At 38.3% G+C, this 19,226-nt stretch overlaps 1 protein-coding gene across 1 annotated transcript in view; it reads right to left on the reverse strand.

The window, feature by feature from the left end:
- The window catches only part of TAPT1 (transmembrane anterior posterior transformation 1), a 74,667-nt gene that overhangs the window by 51,707 nt on the left and 3,734 nt on the right, over positions 1-19,226 (reverse strand). The window contains exon 2 of the mRNA XM_021668212.2: positions 10,547-10,677. Within this exon, the coding sequence (XP_021523887.2) occupies positions 10,547-10,677 (131 nt within the window). The remainder of the gene's footprint in view (positions 1-10,546; positions 10,678-19,226) is intronic.

A 19,226-nucleotide genomic window follows, 5' to 3' on the forward strand; every position in this document is an offset into this window, starting at 1 on the left:
ATCGTGAAAATGGCCATACTGCCCAAAGTAATTTACAGATTCAACGCTATCCCCATCAAGCTACCAATGACCTTCCTCACAGAACTGGAAAAAACCACCTTAAACTTCATATGGAACCAAAAGAGAGCCCGCATAGCCAAGTCAATTCTAAGCAAAAAGAACAAAGCAGGAGGCATCACACTACCGGACATCAAACTCTACTACAAGGCTACAGTAATCAAAACAGCATGGTACTGGTACCAAAACAGAGATATAGACCAATGGAACAGAACAGAGGCGTCGGAGGCGACACAACATATCTACGACCACCCGATCTTTGACAAACCTGATAAAAACAAGCAATGGGGAAAGGATTCCTTGTTCAATAAGTGGTGTTGGGAAAACTGGCTAGCCATATGCAGAAAGCAGAAACTCGACCCCTTCCTGACACCTTACACTAAAATTGACTCCAGATGGATTAAAGACTTAAACATAAGACCTAACACCATAAAAATCCTAGAAGGAAACCTAGGCAAAACCATTCAGGACATAGGCGTAGGCAAGGACTTTATGACCAAAACACCAAAAGCATTGGCAACAAAAGCCAAAATAGACAAATGGGACCTAATCAAACTCCACAGCTTCTGCACGGCAAAAGAAACAGTCAATAGAGTGTTTTTTTCCCAACAGAATGGGAAAAAATTTTTGCAGCCTACCCGTCTAAGGGCTGATATCTAGAATTTACAACGAGCTAAAAAAGATTTACAAGAAAAAAACAAGCCCATTCAAAAATGGGCAAAGGATATGAACAGATACTTTACAAAAGAAGACATACATGAGGCCAACAAACATATGAAAAAATGCTCATCATCACTGGTCATTAGAGAAATGCAAATCAAAACTACATTGAGATACCATCTCACGCCAGTTAGAAAGGCAATCATTAAAAAATCTGGAGAAAACAGATGCTGGAGAGGATGTGGAGAAATAGGAACACTTTTACACTGTTGGTGGGAATGTAAATTAGTTCAACCACTGTGGAAAACAGTGTGGCGATTCCTCAAGGACCTAGAAATAGAAATTCCATTTGACCCAGCAATCCCATTACTGGGCATATATCCAAAGGATTATAAATTGTTCTACTATAAGGACACACGCACACGAATGTTCATTGCAGCACAGTTTACAATAGCAAAGACCTGGAACCAGCCCAAATGCCCATCGATGAAAGACTGGACAGGAAAAATGTGGCACATACACACCATGGAATATTATGCAGCCATTAAAAACGAGGAGTTCACGTCCTTTGTAGGGACATGGATGAACCTGGAAACCATCATTCTCAGCAAACTGACACAAGAACACAAAATCAAACACTACATGTTCTCACTCATAGGCGGGTGTTGAACAAGGAGAACACATGGACACAGGGAGGGGAGCACTATACATGGGGGTCTGTTGGGGGGGAGGGGGGACAGCGGGGGGGTGGGGAGTTGGGCAGGGATAGCATGGGGAGTAATGCCAGATATAGGTGAAGGGGAGGGAGGCAGCAAATCACACTGCCACGTATGCACCTATGCAACAACCTTGCATGTTTTTCACATGTACCCCAAAACCTAAAATGCAATTAAAAAAAAAAAACAAGAAAAAAAAAAACCCTATATTTCCCTTTGACAAAAATCTCCTGCCCTTTTAGCACCATTTGAAATTTCAAAATGAATGAAATGTTATGGCTAAAATGAAAGAAGCATAACAATTCTGCAATATACCTCCTTGAATTACACTAACCATCTTCTGGAAATTCTGAATACCATCTCCTCCACCACAACCACCAAATATCACCTGCTAGTAGAGGATCTCTGGTCTGAAGTGTAGAAAATAAGAGTAAAGAGGCCTAGTTTCAGTTTTATAAAGCTTTTGCTAAAGCTCTGGATCTACTCCTGTAAAAGCAGAGATCAGATCTTGCTTAACACTGCACTGGGAGGAAAGACATCTTCTCTTGGGAAGTCACAACCCAGTGAGCTTGAAACAAACTGTGCAGTAAGTGCCAGATGAAGATGTGCTCTGGAAACACAGGTGATGAGCTTAGGTCTGTAAAGTGTGTGTGTTTTGGTGTGGGGGAAAAGAGGCATGCACACTACAGGGAAGGAGGAGCAAGAGATAGCAGGGATGTCCCACAGAGGCAAGAAGATGGGCACTAGATTTTGCCAGGTAGTGTAAAGAGGACAGAATTCCAAACAAAGGGAAGAGTGCACAGGTGCAACGTGAGTAGCCTCCTGGCGGAGAGGCTCGGATATAACCATTACAAGAGGCATAAAAATCATGTTCAGTTCTTTGCTAAGGAGCTCAAATTGTATTTTTCTTAGGTTCCAAGGTATCCTTGTCCTTTGATTATTTTCACTAATAGCTTTTTGTTTTAAAGAGGTACCTGAAGATGATTAATTAAACAGATTATTTTAAAACATGTACTTTTGATAAATCTCTGCTGAGAATGAAGAAGTTCTCAATAAACCTACATGTAGGGATCAATTAGGAGTAGAATGTCAAGGGGAACAGGATATCAACAAGAATACAAATGACTGACTTTGAAAGTAATTACTGCAGATTCAAGGTCATCCCTACAATCAATCATTTTAATCATCTAACTTAAAAAATTCATGCCCCGGCAAGTCTATATTCTAGTAGATGGCTAACAAAGGGATTACCATGAGCCAGGTTCTCTTATGATAAGCAAGATTACGTAAGCATATGTAGCCATGGAAAAGAAATAAATTGAAGATTTTAATTTAATGATCTTGAGACTTTCTTGCTTCTCATATTTGCAATCCATGTTGAATAATGTTATATTCTAAGCACATGACCAACATTAACTTACTTAATCCTCACAACAACCTACCAGGTAGGAACTATTATTTTGCTTGCTATAGACAGGGCTTAGACAGGGTTGTGGCCCTCCTGCTGAGGGGCTGGAATGATGCAGCAAAGCAAGAGTGCTCTCAGGGTCCCAGGGCAAGGCGGAGCATCACCTAAGGAACAGAGGTCTTAGCTGCTGCTCTAGGCTTTGATCCTACACCTTTTATATAGGATCAGATCAACTTTCTCGGGAGTGGTCAGCACACAGCACCAGAGCAGGCCGCACTGAGCAGAGAGGACAGTTCAGAAGGAGAAGAGCCATCACTGAATGACCACAGCAGCTTGATACAGGACAATGGAAAGACACAGAAGAGAGATTTAAGACTGTTTCCAAAGCTGAAATGAGAGAAATAAGTGATCGATTCACAAAGATAAACATGGTCCCACGGTGCCAAGTTCAAAAATTATCTTTTAAATACATCAATAAATGTGGTAGAGGCCTAAAGGCTTTGCTCTCACATGCCCAACCTCCCCTGAGAAAATTAAGAATGATAAGACAGTTGCAGAAAGAATGTGGAAGCTGTGGTCATCACCACCACAAGCAGGGTGTGACAAGCCTCGGAGAGAAGGGGAGAAGCACAAGCCAAGGCTGCTGAGATTCTGAGACGTGTGGATCCCCACTGGCTTTCCTGCTTCCCAGCTGGGGGTGGGATGGAGTAGGAAATCTGCACAAGGGTGTGTCACCAGCAAGAGCTGCGTCATGAGAAGAATTTAGAGGGATGATTCTCTAAACATGTTTTCATGAAATCAGAAACTGAGTAGGATGGCCAAGAAAACACTGCCACAAATATCAGTCTGAGTAAGTACCCTCTATTAGTTTCACAATGAAAGCCCAGGAATGTTTTACTGAAATAAAGAATAAACAATAGTCATTACGTTTTCTTAACATATACCTCAAACTGACATATAACAAAAAGGCTTTATATGACATTTTAAGTCCATTCATTTGAAATGAACTTCTGGATTATTTTTTCCTGAATGTTAACCCCGCCACTACCCTCAAAAAGGCAAAACTAAGTTACTCTACTAGACATTTAAATCTTCCCATTTGCCCTCACCATTCCTCATAGGCAAACTCATATGAATAATGCACTATTAGACCTCTTGAGATGACCTAGGTCCAACCTTCTAATCATAGATGAAGAAAGTAAAACTCAAGAGAGGTTTGATGCCTTGATCAGGCCTCAGCTATTACAAACAGACCCAAGATAAGAAGCTAAGGTTGTTGATGCTTGATGGCAAATCATTCCCCTGTATGACAGTAACCCTTCTCCCCTTCAACAGTAATAGTCTATGCCTAGTAATAATAATATATCAATACTTTCACTTTCAATCTGACAAATTGAAGGCTTATAAAAATTTGCTACATTCACAAGAACACCAAGTAGTTCCATTTAAGACTAAGTAGTTGAATTTAATTTTTAGAAAAATGTATTAAATAACCATAATGTACAAGGCGCGGTAATAATAAAATAATGAACTGCCAAAAAGCACAGAATTATGAAAGAAAAGTCAGGCTTCATGATAATCACAATATACATCTGACATATTTAACACAAGGAATAAATATTTCGAGAGGGAATAAATAAATCAAATAAAGATTTTAATCTGAAGAATTAAATTATATAATTGTAGAATTAAATTAGAATTTTAATTGTAGAATTAAATTATATATTAACTATATTCATAGAAGGATCTTGAGCTCTCCTTGCTTGTTTCATTTCCAGTCCATGTTGAATATGACTATACGAATTTTCCAAAAGGAAAGTTCTGAGGGATGGCTAACCCTATAACCATTCTCAGTTCTTTTCTCTGTTTGTTGGAAAAGCATAATATTCACTGTCCTAGCCTCCTCTGCAGCTGGAGATGGCTATGTAACTCAGTTTGGACAGTAAGACAGAAATGGAAGAATTCTAGGCTACATCTGGGAAAACATTCCATTCTTTATAAAAGGCATAGTCAAAAAGGTGGCAAAGCCCACCCCATTTCTTTCTGTTTATAATGATGTAATGCTGAGGTTGCAGCTAAAGTCCTTCTACTAGAAGACAACAAGCAAGAGGACCCAAAGCCAGTTTGCCAAGGACAGTAAAATAGAAAGATGAAAAGGACTTGGGTCCATGACAGCTTCATTAATCTGCTGGAACAATTGAGACCTCTTTGTTCTAGACTTGTTAAAAAAAAAAAGTTTCCTACTTGTTTAAACCGCTGTTAGCCAGCTTTTCTGGTCTATATGGTTAAGCACTCCTAAGAAAAACATATTTAATAATCTCCTTCCACAGACTCAACTCTAAACTCTCTAGCCCGATCATTCAACGTAACTGGATCCAGTCTATCTCTTTTTTTTTCCTCTTTTTTTTTTTGAGACAGGGTCTCACTCTGTTGCATGATCTTAGCTCACAGCACCCTCTGCATCTCGGGCTCAAGGGATCCTTCCTCCTCAGCCTCTCAAGTAACTAGGACCACAGGCGTGCACTACCACTCCTGGCTAATTTTTGTATTTTTTGTAAAGACAGCATTTTGCCACATTGCCTAGGTTGGCCAGTCTATCTTTCCAGAATGTGTTGGTGGTTTCCTGCCCACACTTAACAATTTTCCACTTCTGGATCTTTCTAGCATACCTACCCCATCCTACAAGGCCCATACAACAAAACCTCCTCCTTTTTCCTTCCTGGATCCTTTTCCCAGGTCTGTTATCTAAGCACACTTTCCCTTCTCTAAATTCTTCACATTTTATTTACACTACTTAAAAGGATTTGTCACTTTGTATCCTGTATTTTAATAACTTACGGATTTGATATCTTCTAAGCTAGGTGTGAGTCCTGTTTATCTCCATACTCTGCCCTGCAAAAGTGCCTTCTTGGAACAAAGAAAGTACTCAAAACAGATGGAATAAATTAATAATTAAGTATATAAGTGATCTTTATCTTTCTAAATTAGAATTTAAATATACCAGGGAATTTCAGAAGATCCTATAATGTGTATTTCTTTACTATTTACTGTAGCTTTAGATTCACAAAGATGACAAAATTAGTCCTTAGAAAAGGGAAAATTTGGTACCTGATGCATGGTAAACTGTTCCTCGGGGATCTAAATGGAGAGCATATACTACTAGCACATACCACCACCAAACAACAGTGGAAGGAGAGAGCTGTCTGGAAGTCAATGTAGAACTGCCACATGGGGTGGGCAAAGGAAATGGAGCTTTATAACAGTACATATATCTTGTAAGGCTGCTGAAGGGATTGAACACAAACACATGTAAAGTGCCTAGGACAGTACCTAGCACCTAACCCTTATATAACAAACGTTATTTATTTATTCACACAGAAATGGATACAACAGGTGGGATGTTAAGTGTCCAAGTCAAGGTCGGGTATGGGACAATGAGAAATCACTTACCAGGAATTTCCTCTTTAGGAAACTGATGCTCCCTATATCTGATTTCACCAAGCCTCTGGTTAAAGCACTCTGTTTCTGTTACGACCGTAGGCTTCAGGCATGTGCCCACTGAGGCCAGATTCTATAGGGCCTGGCAGAAAATGGTAAGGTGTGCTATCTCTCATGGTCATTGTCCTTGGCCATTTCATGAAGGCTATGTCCTTCATGAAAGAGATCAGCTTTAATCCCAGATAGCCTGACTAAAAGGAAAGAGGAAAGAAGACAGCTTTCCCTAGAGGTTTTTTCTGCTTATGGTCAGCCACCCAAGAGGGCCAAGCAAGAGTCAGAAAATCATGCCCCTTGCAAGGTTAGCAAAGTCAAGTTAGTGGCAAGCAAAGAAGGGAGATTAAAAGTATAATGCGATATAAAACTGGGACACACGGAAATCCTAAAAAACACACCTCTCCCAATCACCTCCTGCTGTGCACATCCCAAAGATGAAAGCTATCCCAACTGCAAAGAAAAATATTATATCCACCAGAAGGTAATCTAGGGACAAGAAACCTTTAAATTCCTCTCACTCTAGCAGAGTAATGCATTCACCCCGAGTTGCTGATGTGAAGGTTGTGAAAAAATTTTACATGCTTACCATATAATTAATATATAGATGAGAAAACTTAGGCACAGAATGATTAAGTGAAGTGCTCAAGGACTCACAGCTAATAAATTATGAAGCCAAGATTCAGAGTTAGGCAGTCTGACTTTAGAGATCATCCCCTTAAACACTTTGCTATCTTGCCTCTCAATTTAGAATGCAGAAAAAGTATAGTTTAATATCCTTGGTTGTATGGAAAAGAAAAAAAAAAAAGCTCCCAAAATGGACGATGTAAGTAGTTAGTAAAAGATCTGGTATACAGAACACAAGGGTTGTGAGGTCAGGGGAAAACATTTATGGTGGAAGAGAAGAAATGTCTCTCAAAGCCAATCAAACACTCCAAAATTATATACCCCTACATTAAAATAAGGAGTTCAAGAGTGAAAATAATGTGCTAATAATTGGAAATACTATTTAAAATATATAAGCAATTCATCTTTACTAAATATCGAGTATAAGGTATTTATCCAATGACAATGTAACACAAAAATTGGGGGATTTGTTTTCACATTAGTAAATAGGTTCAATAAGAGATAAGTTGACCTTTATCGTAAAGTATAAAAATTAATTACATGTTTTGTGCTGTTCGCAACCTTTGTAGAAGCAAAGTGCTCCTTAATTTTCAAGTTTCTCTTCCTGAAAAGATTAGGTGAAAATATCATAGCATTTATCAAAAACAAGAAGAAAATGAGTAAGGTTTTATATATTAGAATAGACAATGTAAACAAAAAAAGCCAATAAAAAATAATTTAGGTTATCTTGAATGTCTAGATAGGCTCTCAACTCATAATAAAAACTTAAAGTGAAACCCTACTTATAAAAAATAAAGGCCTTAACGATATCACAGTGAATTCATGCAGTTATGAGATATTTAAGCCAAGAATTAAAGTGAAACTTAAATCTGCTTTCCTCTACATCCCACTTGGTTTTAGAAGTTAAGAAGAAATGCTTTAAACACAAAACCATGACATTCTTTTCTATATTTAGGCTACAAAGCTTCTTCTTCTTCTTTTTTTTTTTTTTCAGGACTACAGGCAGTTATTTATTCACAGGAATGGTATCAATTTGTTGAATAATCTCTTTTATATTTTTGAAATCATTTATACCTTATACAACTGATACAGCACAATGTGAAGTGATCCTCATCACAACAAATACCCTATCAATGGTTCATTTCCTGAATTGTATTTCCTTTCTTCTGCTATTCTACTGAGAGAGATGAAGATAACGTTACTATTATACAGGGAGACATAAACAAATTTGGGCCTGTAGCTACTAAGAAAGCAGGCTTTAGGACATATAAGAATAAGGGAGAAAATAAATGTACAATTATGGTCTTCAAGGGGCATGAAGTATGTTACAAACTAAATTGTTTTTTAGTGCAGGTGTTCAATGAACTCATTTTAAAAACATAAAATAATATTAGCTAATTTTCCCAAACAGGCCCTAAAGCCTTTTTCAGGGAAAACAAAAATCATTAGAAAATTATTACAATTGTGTATGTGCAGTGTTAATGCAACTTTTCTGACATTATACATTTACATTCATACAAATGAAACCAAAGTTTCATGAAACAATACTTAGAATAGGTCATGTTCTCTGATACTTCTATTTTCTTAAAAAATATTTTTGATGGCAACTTATCATATTGATTACTAGAATAGGTCATGTTCTCTGATACTTCTATTTTCTTAAAAAATATTTTTGATGGCAACTTATCATATTGATTACTTGACCCATTAGTGGTTCTATAGTGGACCAGACAATACAAACATGAAGTGCTTATGAGTTCCTGTGAGAAATCTACCCCAAAACATTGCTTGTTATTTCAGTGTTGCTTTAAGAAGAGAAAGAAAGAAGGAAGCGTGAAACAAGCCTGTCTCTGCTGAGGTATCAGAATCAGAAGTGGATGTTGCCACTGCTCATTTGTGTTTTGCCACAGGAGGGGTAATAAAAGGGGTCAGACAGACACCAACCCACTTTGAAGCAGTCCCCTGGTTGTGTTCATAAAGTTTGGTGGGGGTTACAGGTAAATCCCTCTGTGTCTTCCCCAGAGAAAAATGGGACTTCATAACCACTCAGACCAGCAGGAACCAAATTCCTCTGGAGAGGGCTCAGGCCAGGTGGGCAAAAGCTGACCAATGCTGGCAATGTCCTGTTCACATATAGGCCCTGGCAGGCTGTCCCACCCACATCCCCTGCACTGTGTCCTCACACTTCCATCTCATGGCTTATTACTAGAAAAAAGCTGAAAAGCAAGTTAATAGTCTTTTAAGACACAAGAATTGGTTTAATTTTTTTCCAAGTAAAAGAAACATCTGCCTACCCCATTCCTTTCTTCAGACAAAATCTTCAAGAAATCCCAATATATATGACAGAGCTGTTGCTGTGCTGAAGAGAAGTGCTGCAGAGAGTCCTGCCCAATCTTCCTCCCTCCTTATCGGTCAGTCCATCAGGCTCCTCCATGGAACCCTAGTCCTCTAGAAATGCAGCAATACGGTAATAGCTAAGCATATTTAATGATCCTCGCCAAAGGCAATCAAACCAGTGCCATATTTGCTCTCTCTCTAATCTTTGCTTGCTCATCAGCTCTCTAAATCCCACCCTAATACAGAACTCCTTAAAACTTCAGCAAGTGACGCTTCACCAAGAACCTACACAAAGCAACATTCCTGAAACTGTCACTCTACATTTGGCTCTTTTCCTTCTATCAAACTGATAGATTGTCAGAAATAGAGTATCAGCCAAACCAGTTGGGTCCTTACTCCTCATTGCCTGTATTGTAATAGCTCTTGTTATCACGAAGTACCAATGAATCCAGCTAACCAAACTCTTCTGATAGCCACTCCAATACAAAGTATGATTCTAAGAAGATGACTGGACTATCACAAGATTTAAGTTACTATAGAAGTATGAAAACATGTTTCGATATAGCTGAAGCTGAATTATTTCTTCTTTTCTTTTACAAAGAAATGTTGGAATTGCTTAGATTCATCAAATCTAGCATCACCTAGGGGAGAAGGGGCTGCTTTCTCAGCCCACTTTATTAGTCTTGATAGGATAAGGCACAGCCAAGGGAATAAGATACATGAAGATGTAGTGTTGATGTTACTACACTCACCCGGTAATGTGATGCTTCCTGTGATAAAGATTAAACAAACCATCTTTTTCTTTCAAGAGACTGTCCTGTATCTTTATAAATATGTGTGCTTTCTGAGAAACTGAAACCTTTAAAAAGGCTGAAATTAAATAATTTATCATGCTGAATGGGGGGGAAAAACCTGTTTCTAGTAAAACAGAACTGAGAGGAACTAAAAGAGTACAGAAGTAGAGATTAATTCCTTAAAAGAGTTATTTGGATGTAGTACACAATGACAATATTAGGCAGAAAAGTTAAGATTTGGATAGATCTATTCATATCCTATCATTGGGTCTTGCATTAAAAATTGTAACTTTAAAGCTTCTTCCTGTAAGGAAATTTCCATTCCCCCAATATATTTACTTATTACATTATTTCAATTATTTAAAAAACTCAACTCTAGCTGTACACCATTTTTTTTGCACAGTTAATACTTTGACGTAACTTTCAAGACGATGTCTGGTAATGAAAAAAAATAGTACCTTTTCCAATTCTCTTGGTATTCGCAAACAAGTGTATACTCTTTCTCTTCTTTCTGTATACTTGGCCTCATTATGTTCAAGGAAGTACCCTCTTGTTAGTTCAGCACTGAGGAACCTCAATAATGAAAGCTCTACAGAAAAAGAAAATGACAGAAAACAAAAAGAACAGTATTTATCAAGGAACTTACACGCTCGCTAGGGCCATAGGTAATATACATACAAAACAAAGAGAGCAAAATAAATGTAATCTATAATTCTATGCCTAGAACTGAAAAACTACACACAATGATCAGCAAGCATTTTTGAGAAAAGTATTTTTCTGTGTGGTATAAACTGAAAATGCCACAGGAATATGGAAGGGAATGATTACTAAGGGCTAGAATAGTCAGTAAAGTATTTTTCAAGAGCTCAGTCTTGAGTCTTACAGGTGATACAGGACGTGGACTGGCAGAGATAAGGGATGGAAAATCAGTAGCTATCAAAAATATATAAAATAGAGATATATATAGAGTCGAAAGGGAGCCAAGTCACACAACTGGCACTGCTTTAGTCCAACAACCATTGTGGGTGAACTACGTGGATACTGGTACCCCAGCTCCCTTCTTAGTTCAGCCTCAGAGATCCTGCACAAATGTCTAAATAATGCCAATGAAGACTTACCAACATACTAACAATAGTTACACAAAGTGGAATCTCAACTAGATCAGAAAAACCTCCCTTTCCTTGGATCTTTCCATTCACCCATGTCTTTCCTTGTTTCTCTAAAGCAAATTATTCCATAATCATCTCATCTCAGATGAGAAAATCAAGGTCAAAGGAAGTTAAATACCGTCCACTCACTACAATTGGCAGCTTGAGGTGAGAAGCTAGGCTCTGGATGTTCCACACCAACTCTTCTCAGTGCATTACACTTCCCTGACAGCCCATCCCCTCAATGACCCTCAGCACCCCTTACTTCATCTACACCTTCCTACTTTTACTCTGCAGGAGGTAAAGTCTCTTCCAGAATGCAGGTTACCAAAAGGTTTCCAACTGTCCACTGTTCTCTTTGCTCTGAGCTGGCCTCATGGTCCTTTTTACCAAATATGGTATTAATGTTCCCTACAAAAAATGACAAAGGAGGAAGGTTGATTTCATTTATGTGGATCTACTTAAGGAGTTGCCCCTTCTGAGTGCTATGATCTAAAGCCTATACGTGAGGGGGAAAGAATTTATAGTAAAAAATATCCTTGGCAGGGTGCGGCGGCTCATGCCTGTAATCCCAGCACTTTGGGAGGCTAAGGTGGGCAAATCACAAGGTCTGGAGTTCAAGATCAGCCTGGCTAACATAGTGAAATCCTGTCTCTACTAAAAATACAAAAAAAATTAGCCGGGCATGGTGGCGGATGCCTGTAGTCCCAGCTACTTAGGAGGCTGAGGCAGGAGAATCACTTGAACTCAGGAAGCAGAGGTTGCAGTGAGCTGAAATTGCACCACTGTAGTCCAGCCTGGGCAACACAGTGAGACTCTGTTAAAAAAAACAAACAAAAAAAATCTTAAAAGCCCCTAGAAAGACTTAGAAGCCAACTTGATTATGGCTCTAAACAACAGGTCTACAACAGCTTACCTCCTCCAGCACTTAAACAGATGCCTAATTCTTTGAGTATAATGTCAAGTGGCTTGCTTATGTTAGGGTTTATTCCATATACACGTGTGCATACACACACACACACACACACACACTCTCTCTCTCTCTCTCTCTCTCTCTCTCTCTCTCTTCTTTAAATACCAGATTCATAATCTGTTTGGGGAGTCAGTGTTACCATGAGAGACATCTGGAGCTGAAACAGCAGGAGAGAAAAGCAGACTTCTTTCTATCTATGTCAGCCTCAGGCAACAGGAAGTAGAATCTATCCACGTATGTTGTACTTTCTCTCTTCGGTCCATTTACAGTTGAAGTCATGTGGGTCACATGTACGCAACACGTGAACTCTACTGTATATATTAACAGATGTTTAGATTTAAAGGATTTAGTCTAATCAAATCCATGTAAAGTAGAACTTCTTGTTAGGAACTTTCTAATATGTTCTATGCTGGCTAGAACCAGAACGAGATCTGTTCTCTTAAGAGGAGAAAAAGAAAGCCTTTTGAGTTGCCAACAAAAGCAGCCAAGACTAACGAAAGATAAAAAAAAAAATCATACTCAGTTCAGTCAGTTTTCCAATTAGGAAGAAAAGTATGTTTCGATTAGTTGGCATCTACAAATACCAGTTCTTTCATGTAAAAATCGAAAAGCACAGGACTTTCAGAAGCAAAGGAGATTCTACATATGTAATTTTTCACTGACCTTAGTGAACTCGAATTTTGAACTCCAGAGGTCACTTCACCACACTCTCCAGACAGCAGCCAACCCCGCAGCTTTCCCATCCCTCCCTCCCACCCAAACCTGATTCACTGGTGCTCCTCTCTCTTGAATGGCTAATTTTTCCCATCTAAGTCTCTTTGGTAGCTCTTCCACCTCTACCTGACTCTGAAGTGTTTGCTGGTTCAGTGCTCTATTCACTATGGTAAAATGCCAGCCCTCTTCTAATGCTGGTATTCTCCAATATGTCCTCATCATTTTTTCTAGTATTTATTTCCTATACATACTTTGTTTCCTATATATTCCTAACTAAAATTAAAACCACATCAAAATCCTAAAGTCATCACATCTTCAGCTCTGGCTCCTATTTCCAACAGCCTCCTCTATCTGGATATCTCATAGACACTGAATCATCTACAAAATGAAAGCAGTATCTTGCCCACTGATTCTGCACCTCTCCTGTAGTCCAGACTTTCGTTCCTGGCTTTACCAGTCACACACAGTTGCTGCACTAGAAGCCCAGGGCCAAGCTTGACAATCTCCTCACTCTTCTTACCAAAGTCTACCAATTCTTCCTTTAAAACACTAACTTTTTCCCCTTTTTCCTGTACTCCACCCTAGTTTAATCCTCCCTAGCTCTCTCAAGGTTAGTGCAAAACCTTCTTGACTGAGCACCATTCTTCCCATCTTTCCTCCCTTCAATGCTAACTCAACCTGGCAGCTAGTCAGCACCTCACACACATCAGATATGGCTCTGAAACCCTTCAGTGGTTCTTCATTACCTACAGAATAAAGTCCTATCTCCTCAGTGCAGGCCATCCTAGATCCTTTACGACTGGCGACAGGCCATCTCTTTAGTCATGCTTCACACCTGTCTTGCCTGAGTCTCTAGGTCACAATTTTCTGCTTATCCTATTTTTCATTTCTCCCAAACATGTCAATGGATTCACACTGTTCCTTAGTCCGAGAATTCTCTATCAGTTTTCCAGGAGTGATCATGCCCAGACATTACCTTCTCTGTGAAGACTTCCCTAAGTTTCTCAGGCAGAGTCTGTCCTTTCCCCTGCTTGGTTTCCACAGTACCTGCACCTGCCTGTGATTTTCCACAGCTTACTACATTCATTTTCTTGTCTGGTTTTCTCGTTCACCTTTGCATCACTAGGACCCAGCACATAATAGGTACTCAACAAATGTTTGCTAAAACAATATATGGGTCAGAGAAGAAGAAAAATCACAGAGAACAAAAACAATCAGACAGTGAAAATCTAAAAATGAAATAGAAAGGGAAGTGACTAAGAAAAGAAAGAATCATAGACATAAAATGAAGTGACCAAATTAGTCTCTTTAGGAGGCAGGCAGCAAAGAACAGAACTGACACAGAATTGAGGAAGCGATGCAATCGGCAAACTGGGCTACACTTTCATGTGGGTGATTTGTCCCTTCTGATATAATTTCTGGAATTTTCCCATTTTTCTTTATCGCTAAATTTCTCTACTGAAAGATGATCTATATGAATACAAAAGTGGAATTAGTCAAAATGTTCAATAGTAATGGAATTGCTTAATAAATAACAATGTACCAATATAAAAAAAAATCAGAAGTGGCAAAAGAAGAACATACTAGATACTTGAGAAAAGAACCTGGGATTATGACAGAATTGTTCTGAGACTCAGGGAGTTAGCCGGGAAGGAGTGAAAAGCTTCACTCAATGTAGCAGCTACTGAGGATACAGGAGCCTCTACTCTGTAGAGGCTGTATGTGTAGCTAAGTGACTATAAAGGTAACCCAACAGGTACCTGAACCTCATCCCCCTGAGGAAACAAGGTACCATGATGCAGTCACAGCCAGTGAGTGCCCTGGCTTCAGGAATGAGGAGACCCTCACTGTCAACACTAAGTGCAAGGAAAGAAGTTAGGCAGCCCACAAGAATGCCATCTGGGTTAAAGAGATCAGAAACACATTACTGCACAATCATTTAAAATTTTAAAAAGAAATTAAATAAAAAGGTTTATTTGGGGCCAGGCGTGGTGGCTCATGCCTGTAATCATAGCACTTTGGGAGGCCAAGGAGAGCAGATCACCTGAGGTCAGGAATTCGAAACCAGCCTGCCCAAAAGAGTGAAACCCCATCTCTACTAAAAATACAGAGGCAGGAGAATCACTTGAACCCAGAAAGCGGATGTTGCAGTGAGCTGAGATCACCCCACTGTACTTCGGCCTGGACAAGAAGCGCAAAATTCCGTCTCGGAAAAAAAAAAAAAAAAGGTTTATTTAAATTCTCCACAATGGTGTCTTCTCTGGTGACTGCAGACAGATGACAGCTTTGACCATAATGAGAGTTGTGTTGTGACCTACAGAAGAGCATGGGATTAGCAATCAGAGGAAGGGAGTCCTGGTACTAGCTCTCCACACATTATTCCTGAAACCCCAGTGCAGTCACAGACGTCAATTCCACTGAAGAGAAAATGGAAGCTTAGAGCAGTTTTTTAATACCTGTCAACCGTTTGCCTTATCCACAGAATCATCAAAGGACTAAGAGAGTATTTGTATGAAAGTATATAAAATCTGCAAAGCATGATGCAGTGTTTTGAACTACTTCCTATTAACTTCACAAGTACTGTAGTATTAATCAATTCAGGTTTCATAGTTATCTTCTTGTTCTATGGTTAAAAGGTAATATAACAAATAAGTATATTTAATAAACTATATCACCTAAGTAATTTTCTGTAAACAGGTTGTCATACAATATAAACACATGAGTGTTTTAATTACAAGTACAAAACAATGCTGTATCAGGATTCTACCTCTAGATATATGAGAATTTTAATTATAAATACTAGTTTAGATTCTACAATGAAAAATTTAAAAAGTCAAATGATAAAAACATAACCTATTTTGAGTGTACAGCTCTCACAACTATGAAACAGGTTCTACTGTTATACCTATTTTGCAGCTGAAGAAACCAAGGCCCTGAGAGGCTAAGGAGATCTCCAGGGTCACAAAGGAAGCAAACAGAAAAGCCAGAATTCAAAGTCAAGCAGTCTATGGGTAGAGTGTGTGTGCTTTTCACCATTAGATAGCTTTGCCTATCATTGCCTCAAGCGCTTTTGTAAACACGCCACTGTGTTATTTCTGGAAAGTTAGGAGTCCTCTGTCCCTACCCTTTCTCTGCACTCCCACTGCACCTTGAAATAACTTCTGTGAAGCTACACTCTTTACTAGTTCCTCCCTTACAAGACCATGAACCTTCTGAGAGCAGGCCCCATGTATCCCTATATTCTCAAAGTCCAGCCCTGGGTGAGTTCTGAAAGTAAGAGTAGTCTTTGTGTACAATTAGCACCATGCTAATGGGCTGGGGAACTGTTTTAAATGATACATTAAAGAAATACCACAACAACAAAGTTTCATAAGGTTAAATATCTTGAAAGCTTTGTCTTACCTCCTTCTCACCTACTCCTGGCGAAGTAGGTATATTTTAGGGATTAGGATCCTTCTACTTTACAGTAAAAGGCAGTTTACAAAGGTTTTGCACATACTAGTTCATACAATTCTCGCTACAATCATGACAGCTAAAGAAAGCAATTAATGGTGTCCATATTTTGCAAATGAAAAAACTGAGGTTCACAGAAGTTGAGAGACTTGTCCAAAGTCACTGAAAAGCTAAGGGGTAAGCTGGGAATAGCACCTAGTTTAGCATGCTCTCTCTCCTATATCAAAATGATCATCCATCTCTCTGACAATTATAATTTGGCTGTGATTCACAGTGAAGGAGGTAGGAGGGTGCACTGCCTCACTGCCAGAGCCATCGAGTTAGCCTTGCTGCTTCTGCTCTACTGGGACCACTCCCACCTTTCCTAGAAAAGGCTGCATTTCCCAGTGCGCCACTCAATCCTCAGTGCTGAGGTATACCTGCGTTTCAGTGTTTCGCTTGTTTTTATTTTGTTAAAAGTTGCTCTCTAGCATTCTATAGACGTATCTGAACTTATCTGTCCTATGATTTTGGGTGTAGTTGCCTGGGTAATTATTTAGCAAAGCCACTGTTCTTTACCTATGGGTATCATCAAGAACTCTGATAGCTAAGTACATCTTAACTTCTGTCAGACTTTCATGGTATTTCAATCCTTCTAAGCAAAACAGTCTCTCTTATGCCAAACAGCTACCTTTACGTTTTAAGAATAAGTATTTTTCAAAATAAAATAATCCAAATACTTACTTTCTGAACACTGATTTAAGTTTTTAATATGTCAATTAATTTTAGTTCATTTATCTCAATCTTACCAGGAAGAATTATCACTCAGTAAAAGTCTTTTAAAAATAGACACTTTGGGAGGCTGAAGCAGGCAGATCATGAGGTCAAGAGATCGAGACCATTCTGGCCAACATGGTGAAACCCCGTCTCTACTAAAAATACAAAAATTAGTTGGGCATGGTGGCGAGTACCTGTATTCCCAGCTACTCAGAAGGCTGAGGCAAGAGAACTGCTTGAACTTGGGAGGCAAAGGTTGCAGTGAGCTGAGATTGCACCACTGCACTCCAGTCTGGCAACAGAGAGAGACTCTGTCTCAAAAAGAAAAGAAAAGAAAAGAAAAGAAAAGAAACATTTTACCGTTTAATTATAACATAAACAAGTGCTTCTATACTAGAAGCACTATTTTGTCAACTGTGAATTTTCTTTTTTTTTTTTTTGAGACAGGGTCTCATTCTGTTGCCTAGGCTGCAGTGCAGTGGCAGCACAGTCCTGGCTCACTGCAACCTCTGCCTCTGGGGCTCAAGCGATCCTCTTACCTCAGCCTCTCTAGTAGCTGGGACTACAGGTACATGCTACCATGCCCAGCTAAGTTTTGTATTTTTTATAGAGACGGGGTTTTGCTATGTTGTCTAGGCTGGTCTTGAACTCCTGGGCTCAAGCAATCTACCCGCCTTAGCTTCCCCAAGTGCTACGATTACAAGTGTGAGCCACCATGCTTGGCTGTCAACTGTGAGTATTTAATACAAGGAAAATAATACCAATCGTCAATCCAAATCAATTCCTCCAGCATATTTTTACATGATATCACCCTACCACAGAACTGCTCTTTGATTCAGTACCTTAAATTGAGAAAAAGATAGTATAAATTGCTTTTTCCTCAACCCTAAAAGAAAAAACACAATGTTTAATTATCTTCTAAGAAGGCTTATTTTAGAAATAAGAATCTAATATTAAAAAGTATTAATTAAAAGTAATGAGTAATCATATTTATATGTTCAGTAATATGCCTAAATGTATCTTTCTTAAAATAGCATTGAGCATTTAAAAAGTTGGAAAGTAATATTGGTTAACTGTTAGGAAAATATGAAACATGCAAATCTCCATAGTCTTAATATAAAACTTTAGTAAATATTAAGTTTACACTAAAATATTAAATAAGCTTATTAAACAAATATAGAGACACACTCTTGTACAAGGCCAGTTAGTAATCAACTTTACTGGGAATCAATAATAAAACAGCAATTTTGCCTTCCTAAGTCAAATGTTAAGTAAAAGAACCATTTTACACAGTATATTCAAGTTTTTAAGATCTTCAAAAAATGTTTATGGTCTCATTTAGGGGAGTGAAGAGTGGAATATTTAATAAAGGTATACATGGAAAACACGTATATAAATAAAGTGACTTTTTTCCAAGGACATAAAGTTATAAAGCAAAAGATTACAAATGAGAACAGAATATCATTAATTTGATAGTCAATGGTATGTAGTCTTTCTAGAGACGTCTTTTATGCTAGTAGTACCCAAATTGGAGCACAAATGAGCTGCTAGGATTGAATTTTGGAGAGTAAACTAAGTTAAAGTTAAAAATTGTAAAAAGCCAAGACACTGAACTGAGCAAAAACCTAATCAGTGACTTTTCAATGTTCGTTTAGTTTATATAGACTAATTAAGTAAAGCAAGTGAGAATTTTAAAAGCAAAGCAATAGTTTGTCAGAAGAAGTTAATTTTACTTTGTATCTGATTTGTTGTTACTCTAAGTCATTTCCCAGTTTGATAATTATTTTTCTTTGTAAATAAGTTAATTTACATTAGATCATAATTTTACAATCAGTCACCCTTTAATCATCCATTAGGTTAAGTTTGGGGCCACTGGAATAACTATGTGATATAGGCTATGGATGGTGGAAACTGATTAAATGAAAACATATTTTAATAAAAATGTGGTATTTTAAAGAAGAAACTGACAAATTTTCAACTACACAAAGAATAGGACATATGTAATATGAATAGTTAAAACCTTTGTCCCACTCAAAATCTTTTGAAGGTATTACTAAAATTCAGTTGACTTTTCTGGGTTTCAATCTTCCTGCC

Source organism: Aotus nancymaae, unplaced genomic scaffold (assembly GCF_030222135.1).
Source record: "Aotus nancymaae isolate 86718 unplaced genomic scaffold, 86718_ANA_hifiasm-v0.15.2.pri h1tg000006l, whole genome shotgun sequence".
NCBI lineage: Eukaryota > Metazoa > Chordata > Mammalia > Primates > Aotidae > Aotus > Aotus nancymaae.